Source organism: Vespa mandarinia, chromosome 5 (assembly GCF_050613455.1).
Source record: "Vespa mandarinia isolate Hongniang chromosome 5, ASM5061345v1, whole genome shotgun sequence".
Taxonomy (NCBI): domain Eukaryota; kingdom Metazoa; phylum Arthropoda; class Insecta; order Hymenoptera; family Vespidae; genus Vespa; species Vespa mandarinia.
The window spans coordinates 6,362,501-6,373,940 of record NC_140814.1 but is presented as its reverse complement, the minus strand read 5'-3'; the positions used below and the strand labels follow the sequence as shown (position 1 = coordinate 6,373,940).

Below are 11,440 nucleotides of genomic sequence, written 5' to 3'. Positions count from 1 at the left end.
AATGCTAGTTCGAAGCTTTTTCTGTTAGATAACGCTCGAAGTTACGCGAATATCGTCGTACTTGTATAAATTCGAAAGAGTAAAAGAGAAATAGAAGAAAGTAACTAAAAAAAAAAAAAAGGCTTAAAAAAAAAAAAAAAAGAAGAAAAAAATAGATGAAGAAAACTAATCGAAACTAAATCAATTGAATTTCTACAACTATTACAAGATAAAATTAATAAGAGGATAAATCCTAACGATATATCACAGAATCAATTAAATACTTCCATAGGATTCTTTATTATTTCCTAAAAAATGATTTCCACAAACGATTTACATTGATTAGTAACTTGAAGACTGCTTTTTAAATGGCCTCGACGACTCATTTAAGACATGAGATTGCATAGAATTACGAATTACGATTTACTAATTACAACGTTGTTCTCCGTTGCATTTTTAATATTACATACTCGAAGAAATGTACATTGTGCGTTTTATAATTCCTTTCACGAGAGAGATTCATAATATAAATAAAGAGAGAGAGAGAGAGAGAGAGAGAGAGAGAGAGAGAAAGAGAGAGAGACACTTATTTCGACACTTATTATCGTCGTGATCTCTCCGTACTCTGTTCAGGCACCGCGGACCCGATCTTGTTCTACGTTCTCCTTCTTCATAAAAATAAGAAAGAAATAAAAAAAAATCAATATTTCTATCGTACACGATTCCATCGCTAAAAAGAAAACGAAAAAGAAAAAGAAAAAAGAAAAGTAATAAAGAAGAAAGAAAAAGTAAGGAAAATTATCTACGAATTTTGTCACTCGATAGATCCATTGTCCTACATTTTAGTTCTCAAAAAAAAAAAAAAGAAAAAAAAAAAAGAGCAGAAAAATGAAACTCTTCGTTTTGTTCTTTTTTTTGTTTTCTTTCTTTCTTTTTTTTATTTTTTTTTTGTTTTGTTTTCTTTTTATTTTTTATTTTATTTTATTTTATTTTATATATATATATATATTTTTTTTTTTTTTTTTTTTTTTTTATAAGATCATTAATCTCCTCGTAATTTTCTTAAAATTCGTCCTGACAAAAGATCTTCGTCTACTTCACGGAGTAATGACAAAAAAAAAAAAAAGAAAAGAAAAAAAAGAAGGAACGAGAACTTCCTTCGAATTTTTTTCTCTATCCTGCATACCCTCGGTCCCTCCTTCTCTCTTCGCGAAAGTAAAGGAAAATGAAAAATTTTCTATCATTTTTCTCTGGCAAATGATGTTATTCTACGTTCTCCTTTGTAAAATTAAAGAAAAAAAAAAAAAAAAAAAGGAGAATTAAAAAAAAGGAAGAAGAAGAAGAAGAAGAAAGAATAAATGAAAGACTCGTCTAACATTCGTCCGACATAAAATCTTCTTCTACGTTTTCTTCTCTTTCGTAAGAGAAAAAAAAAGAAAAAAAAGAAGATAAACAGAATGAGAATTTCCTTCGAATATATATATATAATATATATATATATATATATATATATATATTATTTTTTATCCGATAAATTCTGACCTACATTCTCTTTGTTTAAAAATAAGAAGAACATATTTTAATTTCTATGATAAAATTGTTTGATTTTCCGTCATTTCTAAAATTCGTCCGGCACAAGATCGGGTAAGCTGAGAAAGCTCGCGTATTTGACGCGTCTCTCTCGTTGCGAACGTTGGCGAGTCTTCGAGCTTTCGATCGTCCCATTGTTCTCGTGATAAGAAGAAGTAGAAGTAGATCTGTCTTGATGTGAACTCTCTCCTAACGATGGGACAAAAACCGTCGGCCAGATCGAAGAACATTCGCCATCGTAGAATCTTCTTCGTCTTTCTTGTCCCTGGATCAGCAGATGAAATCCTGCCGCCACGCGATACTAACTGATATGATCCGGTGATCCAGGATCGTCTGTTTGCGTGGCGGCATCCCTTCCTATTGACAACAAATTTTTTTTTTTTTTTTTTTTTTTTTTTTTTTATTATATTACCAATATTCCACCATCTCATTTTCGTTTCTTTTTTTCACAGCTAATTAATCTCTCATCGTCTATTTGCACATCTATCGTTTATAAATACATATATAAACGATATATATATATATATATATTTATATATATATTTACTCGTTTCATAGAACGAGTAAATATGTGCCATTTGACACGAACGTTAATTGTTGACAGAAGTTAAATCGATCAATTAGTAAATTTAGTTAACATCTTCGTAAACTCGTCTCAATAAATAAATGAATATAGAAAATGTTAGGATAAGGATTAACGAGTAAGCAAATTTCACTGATTTATCGTCGACGAGTTAATTTTGCCAATAATTATGAAAAAGTGACTTAAATGAAAGACTATCGAATATTGGATTGATCCATAAATAAATCCTTTTTTCATATGTAACAAGTTCTCGAGTTATAACAGAATTTATTTATGAATTGATCCAATGGATTGTAAAGAAGCAAAAAAGAAAAAAGGAAAAGGAGAAAAAAAAAGGAAGAAAAAAAATAAAAAAAAAAAATAAATAAAAAAGAAGACAAATATACCAAAATAAATATATCCATAACTTAATTGATTTTCGTAATTAACAAACTTATCATTAATAATTGTCTGACGGACCTCACGTGGGCGTAACGTCACCCCGTATCATATGTCCAGTTTCCCATGGAAGTGGCGATGGATTGTTGGCCAAAGACGAGGACGAACATCTCGCCATGGAACATCGATCCATTGAACAACGTTCCAATCCTAAAACAAGAATCTCTTTGTATAAAACGCATGTAGGTTACGTATATACCGTTGTGTCCCATGCAATGACACTTGTTGCTCGATCATTTTCTCACGCGATCCATGCGAAACTATTATCAGTTTGAGCAAATCGTTCGTTTAATCGCAAACTAATTCAAACTAACTCAAACTTTCTTCTCGAATTCGATTCGACCAAAATTGTCTTGACGTGGATTAAAGAAAATCCAAATGTAAATTCTTATTAATACTTCAATCGTATTTTTCATTCGATAAATACGAATTTGATGATATCTCAAATATTTGTTATATTTCCAATGATTCTTAAATACGTTGTTACTATACGCAAATAATCATCCTGACAATTATAAAGAAAAATATTTTACGTATAAAACTATTCCAACGATTATATTAATATACGTATACATGTAAATATATATATATATATATATATATATATATATATATTAATAAATTAATAATTATTTAGTGATACTTTACGGTCGAATCAATTCGTAAAAGGGAAAGATTTTTTTAATACGTTCGTCAAGTAACAAAATTCCTTTGAATTTTTTCTAACGTCCACGACGAGGACGTGACTTTGCACGAAATAGACCAGACATGTAGGAGAGAATCAATAATGTGGCTCGCGTAAACGAGCTCTCTGCTCTTACCAACAACGCTCGAGTTCTTTTTTTTTTTCCTTTCCTTTTTTTCTTTTTTTCTTTTTTTTGTTTCCATACCAAGCGTCGGCGTGACATATACATATATATATTCGTATATTTCGTTAATAGCATCGGTATTGGTTCTAGCTTGGCGATCGGAAATATTCAAAACGTTTTTTTCTATCAACTCTCTTACTCCTCTTTTTTTTTTTTTTTTATCGAAGATAACTTTCCCCAATAAGCATTGGACGCGACGAACGAATAAAAACATAAAGGTTTCGTCAGAAAAAAAAAAAAGATAAATAAATATTAAAAAAAAAAAAAAAAAAAAAAAGATAAACAAATAAATAAATGAAAAATAGATTCGTACCCGACAAATCTACTCCACTGATACTGCATACGTCAAGGCCACCGGTACTAGTAGCACAACAATGCTGTTTCGGTCCCAATGGCTTTGATCTGCAAAGAAGCTAAAAGAAAGAAGAAGAAAAAAAAAAGAAAAAAAAAGAAGGAGAAAAATATTAAAGTATGAACGTATGAATCGATCGACGAATTATCATTCGATAATTTTGTTAATAAATCGAAACGACAAACGGACAGGCTTTTTTTATATGAATCATATTTCATGCTATTTTATCTTCTTTTTTTCTTTTTCTTTATTTTTTTTTCAATCATACGAAAACGTCATTCTTCATCTGATAAAATGGAGAAGGATGCTTTTCAAGAATCAATCGACATCTATCTATCTATCTGTCTTTCTGTTTGTCTGTCTGTCTGTCTGTCTGTCTGTCTGTCTGTCTGTCTGTCTATTTGTCTATCTCTATCTCTTTCTCTCTGTCTTTTTCTCTCTTTCACTTATACTTTTGCGAACAAATAAATCGGCTGGTGAAACGGCGCAAGACCACTTGTCAAGCGCTGCACGCGATACGATCGTGTAGGCTCCGTATAAACCAACGTAACAGAGAGAGAGAGAGAGAGAGAGAGAGAGAGAGAGAGAGAGAAAGAGAGAGAGAGAGAAAGAGAGAGAGGGAGAGGAGATGCACGTTTTCCAAAGATGAAAGATTTACGATGAGGGGACGACCGTTTCGGAATTCATGGCCTGCAAAGTCGAAAGGGGAAGATGCATTGTCCTGAATGTTGGATGAAGAAAAAGAGAGAAAGAAAGAAAGAAAGAAAGAGAGAAAGAAAAAAAGAGGAAAAAAAAAGGAAAGAAAGAGCCAGGATACAGAAGAAACGTTCCTTGTTTTTTCCTCATTTCCCGGACTGAATTCGAAAGGAAAAGGATGTAGAAAAAAACATGGAAGGTTGTCGTTAAATCGTTAAACTCACGAAATGTATCGTGAACGAGCGAAGGTAACGCCCTTTCGGATTAAATAAATTCTCTTGGAATTTCCTTCCTGTCTGAGTTAAACTTCTGTTTGTCTTTCATGTTTGTTTATTCAGTTCTCTTCCTTCGACGTTTGTTCTCGTTTCTTTTCTCTCTCTTTCTCTCTCTCTCTCTCTCTCTCTCTCTCTCTCTCTCTCTTTATTTCTCTTTCTCTTTACTCAAGAAATAAAATGAGAAAAATTGTCGAGACTTTTGTCTCAATTCCAACTTTCTTAAGTTTTCTTCTCTTTCAAAAAATAACAATGGTAAAAGAATAAAAATAATAGAATATATTGTTTAAAAGCGTTTTGACGCGTGTTTACGCGTGGTACATCAAAGTGTAACAGATTTTTCCCTAAGCAAATTTGATTTCGAACGAATCCATTGAAAGATAAAAATCGATTTATTTTATACTATATGATATTGCATAATTCTCTCATTCATAATTACGGTACAGATGAATGATATTGTATTTATTATTCTCTATTATTCAGATCGAAAACTTTCAATAAATTCACATTTACAATTGTTTATTTCAAATTAATAAATTAATACGTACGAATACAATGTTTTTTTTTTAAAGAATATTATTATAAACATTTTCAACAATTTCGCGATTAAAAACCGCGAGGAGAAAAATAATAATAAATTAATATGATTCGTGTATACGATTAAAATTTATTCATATAAAAATAAAAAAGAAAAAATAAAAAAAAAAAGGAAAGAGAAAAAAGAGAGAAGATAAGGGAAATACGTTGGATTTAACGTTGATATCTATTTTAATAAAGTTTTACTATTACGAAAGAGAGAAACAATAATATTTCTATTAATATCGATAAAATTTATTAATCCATAGTAGTGTTAACGGATGATAGCAAAATAATAATATCATTTTTCTCATTCTAGTTTCACTTTTAATGGAAAACGCGTCTCACTTCTTTTCCTCGCTGCTTATTAATTTGAAGAATAAATATTTGCATTCGATGGAAAAATCTTTTACCATTTCAATATTCCACAATAAATGTAGAAACTGAATCATATATCTCCTATAAAAACATATAAGTCCATACGTTAATCCTAATCCCGTAAATATACTTCTCGACTTATCTCGAATTAACTTTAATTTATAATGACATTTTTCTTATAAAAGTATAATATTCGATTTAATTTGATCGATCGAAAGTATAAATATAATAAATTATTTGTCTCGAAATGAAAATAATTTTTTTCTTTTTTAATAATAACTTTCATTCAAAAATCATTACATCGAATTAATTATATATACATCTGGATAAATATTATTTTCTTCATCGTACCTTCGTGTAAAGTAATTCTCTCGATATTCGTCGGAAGTGATTGTTGAGTAACCAGTAAAGAAATGGATTCCAAAAACTGTTGGAAAGTGCTAACCAAGTGGCAAGAAAATCAAGGAATGGCGGAGGCTTGCTTCCGGTACAAGCTGCAACGACTTCCTGAATCGTCCAAGGCGTGACCATTACGATGAATCCTAAGCTCATCGCGGCCATTGTTCGCGACGCCGTGGTCGACAATCTTCTTTCATGAGCGACGAGCTGAAACACGTTGATTATTGAACTTTCTTGTCAAAACAAACATAAACGATATTTATGTTAATAGATTTCCTTTGAAAGATAAATAAGATGAAATTCGTTCGAATAAATACAAAAAAAAAAAAAAAGAAAAAGAAAAAAAAAATAATAATAATAAAATAAAAAAAGAGAAAAGAAAAGAAAAGGAAACATATGATCACAATGAAAGTAACACAAATATAGCTCGTTATAATTTTGAGCTAATAGTTCGATGATCTATCTAAAAGAAAAAAGAAAAAAAAAAAAAAAGAAATCATGAAATCGATACAACCGATAATTATTCTTTGGGAATTCGTTTAATTTTTTTTAATCAAGAGTCTTTGTCTCTTTTTTTTTCTTTTTTTTTTTTTTTTTTCTTTTCTTTTCTTTGCTTGATTACGATGGTAAATTCAACTATAGCCGACGGAAGAAGGGATTGGGCCAATGGAGTAGAAGATCCTTTTTAAACTGGCGCACCTATGGCTTCGATCGCGAACACGCTTACCAAGAGCTTTAGAGGAATGAACGGATCACCACGCATCAGGTCTGCGGACCGATCGTCCTTGAGAAAATAGAAAATAGAAGGAGAGAGAGAAAGAGAGAGAGAGAGAGAAAGAAGACTAGGGACACAGCCGTCTCTCTTAGGCCGGCTTGACACGGTTAGAAAAGTCTCTAAGCGCTAAGCTCGTCAGTGTCAAAGCCTCTTCTCCTGCAGCAGTAAAAGGATTACCAGCCTCCTCGTTTGGGAACATCACCGTGTCCCATATGCCTGCCCCTCTCTCTCTCTCTCTCTCTCTCTCTCTCTCTCTCTCCCTGCCTCTTTCTCTCTCCCTCTCTTTTTATTTTTCTCAAACCTACACACGTATCCTCCTATCTTTCTATTTCGTTGAGTCCAGTCATCTCGACGTGGTGATTTTCACGCCTCTCCTTTTCCCTTCGGCTTCACAGGATTATCAGCTTTAATAACGAGGTAGATACGACGTAAAGAGAGATGAACGTAAGTAAGAAGAACTCTCGAAAACTCAAAATGTCCTTGCAAAATCTTGATCGAACTAAACTGAAATAAGAAAAAAAAAAAAAATTTCAATCTTTATTATATCAAAAGAATCGAATTAATACCAATCAAAGAGAATTTTTGATGACGAATTGATTGTTGAAGAATAACGATTCATTCAATATAATCGATAACATCCGATCGATAACATTTCTCATTACATATAATTATATTTTTATAATAATATCTACCTGGTATCATGCGATATTTTATTATAAAATATATTTACGTAAATATTTATCTTCTATATATTCCCTAAGTTAATATTCCCTAACCAAATGTTCCCTAAGTTAGTATCATTTTATTTCGCGTAGAGGTAAGGAAACAAATACGTTTAGGTGGAAAATCGTAGCGAATAAGTACGACGACGATGATTTGCAGACGACGGTTTATCGCATTAACAAATGATCATTAACATATTCGATCTCTTTTTTGGAAATGCAGAACGTGGGACAAACTATTATCCCCAAAAATATTTGCATTTCGATCCGATTTATCGTACGTAAATTGCCGAGTTCTCTTTCATGCTTCCGCATAATACATATTCAATATATTTACGCTCGCAACGAGGATATCCGTTTTGATATTTTATATCAAAAATAAAAATCGAAAAAAAAAAAAGAAAAACAAAGAGTAAAAATAATTCGTTTAAAATTACGAGCGAACAATATTCATTTTTATATTTATTAAAAATATTTAGAAAGATAAAAAAAAAAAAAAAAAAAAAAAAACACAAAATAAATAAGTTTTATCAAAATATCGATCTAATTAATTTTTATGAAGTTTTGTTAGCTTCACTCAAAACTTCTTTAATCGAATGACATAACTCGTCTTACCATTGTATATTCAACCAAAATTAAGCAATATTCAAGCAAATTATCAAGCACGTATCATGGACGATCCAATGATTTACTTTATACTATAGAATTGTCATTGTTCATGGTCAAATATATATATATATATATATATATATATATATATATATATATATATAAATATATATATATATATTCAATATCGATTCTTGTTAAAAATAGAAACTATTATTAGATCGAACGATCGAAACAGATAATTTTATCTTAAAAATGAACAAAAGAATTTGTCAAAAATAACAATAATATTTTTGATAATCATTGTACAAAAAAAAAAAAAAAGAAAAATAAAAAGAAGATAAAAATAAAAAATTGTTAGTCCTTTCCAAAACTGTTGTTTTTTTTTTCCACGAAAATTATTCGAAAATGACGATAGTTAGAATTGTCTTGAACAATGGTACGGAGAATTTAATGAGGAGCCCGGTTCACGTTCTCGTCGTTTCTTTTTATTACGGAAAGAGAAGTATCTCTAGCTTGAAAGTATTATCTCCGTTGGTGGTACTGCAAGAGAAACAAATAGATGCGCGAACTCTTTCAAGGGAGGAAAAAGGGAAAAAGGGTAAAAAAAAATAAACAAAGTCTCATAAACGAAGAGTCGAAAGTCATTAAATTGGCGACAACAACGGGACTTGACTTTACTTTACGTGGAGAAACTCTTTAAATAGGAATTTTTCCTACGTTCCTTTTGGAAAAACGAAACGTCTCGTTATTTGTAAATACCTACGATTTATTTTTTTTTCTCCCCCTTTTTTACGTTACAACCAACCGAGCAAGGGACTTTTTAGAAAATTTTACTTCTTAACTTTCGCTATCGTTCTCTCTCGGTTTTCCGCACAAAATTAAATGGCCCTCGAGCAGTTTGCTTAAAGTGCATAAGTACTACATCGACGCTTACTATCCTACGTATGTAGATACATCGACTGAAACGAGCTTCCGGCCATGAGATAGACGAAAGTTTCACTGAAGTATTTTCATATATTTCCATCGACATAACTTGTTTAGTAAGTCTTACCGTACTATAATACGTTATAATATAAGGTGTATACCCTTAGGACTTTTAACTTTGCATTTTGAGTAATTTAATTGAGAATAAATGCATCATCAATTTGTCGATTATCGATACGAACTGTATAGCAATCCAGAAAAAAAAAAAAAAAGAAAGGAAAAAAAAAAAAGAAAAAAGAATCGAAGTTATGATATTGTAGAAAAATGTTTTCTCAATCAAGTGAAAAATTCCATATGGAATAACATCGTTCGTTAAAAAAGGAAAAACAAAACATATGATGTTCCCAAACATTTGATATTCCCATGAACTTTTCCAACAATAAATTTTAACAAATGGTCAAATGTGCGAATGTATAAAATCAAATCGATCTTAATAAAATAATAAAAATCGAAATAACTGTCAGGCACGTACATTATTTGTTTTGTCGTATGAAGACGAAAAGAAAAGAAAAGAAAAGAAAAGAAGAGAAGAGAAAAGAAAGAAAAAAAGAAAGAAAGGAACTGAAAGGAACTGAAAGGAAAGAAAACAAGAGAGAAGAAAATTTTTACAGTAGTAAAATCTAAAAATAGTCAGACGTGGGTATACGTAACATACGTATAATAAATTTCAATAACATTTAAATACAAAACATAATGTATTAAATGAAACGATAGAGAATAAAACGATATCGTGTTAAAAATAAAAAAAAAAAAAAAAAAAAAAAAAAGAAAAAGAAAAAGAAAAAAAAATCGTAATGATATTCGAACATAGTGATACTTTAACTTGCTGTATAAAACTCGCCATATAAAAAAATGTCTCGCGAATCTCGACTATATGTATAATTCACACGGATGTTCGCACTTTAGTAGCTTCCATTCGAAGCTTTGCACACGACAACGAACCTTTTACATCTTCTAAGATAAGCATACGAACAGCGAGTTTCCTCTCTCTCTCTCTCTCTCTCTCTCTCTCTCTCTCTCTCTCTCTCTTCCTTTTCCTCCCCTTCTGAGTAGTATATATGTGAAATCTTATACATCGACGCTTTCGCGGCCTCGAAAACACCTTTAGAAGACATTCCCGCATCCATTGACCTACATCGAAGCTGCGGTGGAACGGCGGAAGGCGGAATATAAAAGGAAAGAGGTAGAAGAATAAAGAGAAAGAGAGAGAGAGAGAGAGAGAGAGAGAGAGAGAGAAGAAGTAAGATACGGCCGATTTTCTTATAAATAAGTTGCCCGCTGTGATGTATGCCATTAAGGTACGATTTTCCCTTCTTTCTCCTATCCTTTCTTTTTTCTTCTCCTCCTTTCTCAAGAAACACGTAGGCATGCTACGAAAGCATTTTTTTGCACACACACATATATATATATATATAGGGGATAGTACATAGCCCATTAAGCTTGAATCCTTATCAAAAAATATGGGATAAGGTAACAAAGCGTGTTTAAGAACACGAGGGAAGTTTCCTTTCGATAAGTTCGTTTCAAACTATTTTTTATAGTGACCAAAGGATAAAATCGAAAGAAAAGTTCGAAAAAAAACTTTGAAAGTGGAAATGTGAGAAATCGAAGATATCGAAAGCCATACGATATCTCACGCGTATTTCCGTTCTGTCTTTGAAAGTTTTATCAACGAGAAAGTAAGAAAAATAAAGGAAACGTAGAAAGAAAGATAGAGACAAAAGAGAAAGAGCATAGATCGTACCAAATGAATTCTCGATGTAATACATATTTCGTCGTTTCTATATCAATTATTTATTCACTCGTGAACTAACATTGACCATTTCAAAATGGTCTGTCATAGATATTCCTTCCATTTTCGTTCCCATCGTTTTACAAGAATCATCTAGTTCGCGAACGAGCGTTGAAATTCGCGGCGAAACGAACTCGATACCCGATGAGAGTGATATTTATCGACCGGATAGCTTGTTCTCTTTCTCTCTCTATCTCTCTCTCTCTCTCTCTCTCTCTCTCTCGTAACAACGAGACGACGATGAAAACGACAACGGAAATGCTCGCTCGACTTCCGGATGTGTCATTAAGCTCGTTGCACTTCGATCTCTCTCTCTCTCTCTCTCTCTCTTTCTCTCAACTCCCTCACGTTGGTTCTCCCATTCGTCGTTATAACGCCGCGAATAAAGCCGCGATAACGACGACGTCCTAAATTGATAAAAAT

At 31.7% G+C, this 11,440-nt stretch overlaps 1 protein-coding gene across 9 annotated transcripts in view; it reads right to left on the bottom strand.

The window, feature by feature from the left end:
• Nucleotides 1-1,759: 1,759 nt before the first annotated feature.
• Nucleotides 1,760-11,440, bottom strand: part of LOC118441563 (trace amine-associated receptor 9) — a 67,936-nt gene continuing 58,255 nt past the window's right edge. For 8 of the 9 annotated variants that reach the window (XM_035866117.2, XM_035866114.2, XM_035866120.2 and 5 more), the window contains 4 exons: nt 6,085-6,339; nt 3,773-3,872; nt 2,612-2,740; nt 1,760-1,926 (listed from right to left, as the gene is read on the bottom strand). In XM_035866117.2, coding sequence (XP_035722010.1) covers nt 2,613-2,740; nt 3,773-3,872; nt 6,085-6,339 — 483 coding nt within the window. In that variant the 3' untranslated portion in view covers nt 1,760-1,926; nt 2,612. Of the gene's footprint in view, nt 1,927-2,553; nt 2,741-3,772; nt 3,873-6,084; nt 6,340-11,440 lie in introns of those variants that run through there. The other variant, XM_085657188.1, reaches the window with a different exon arrangement.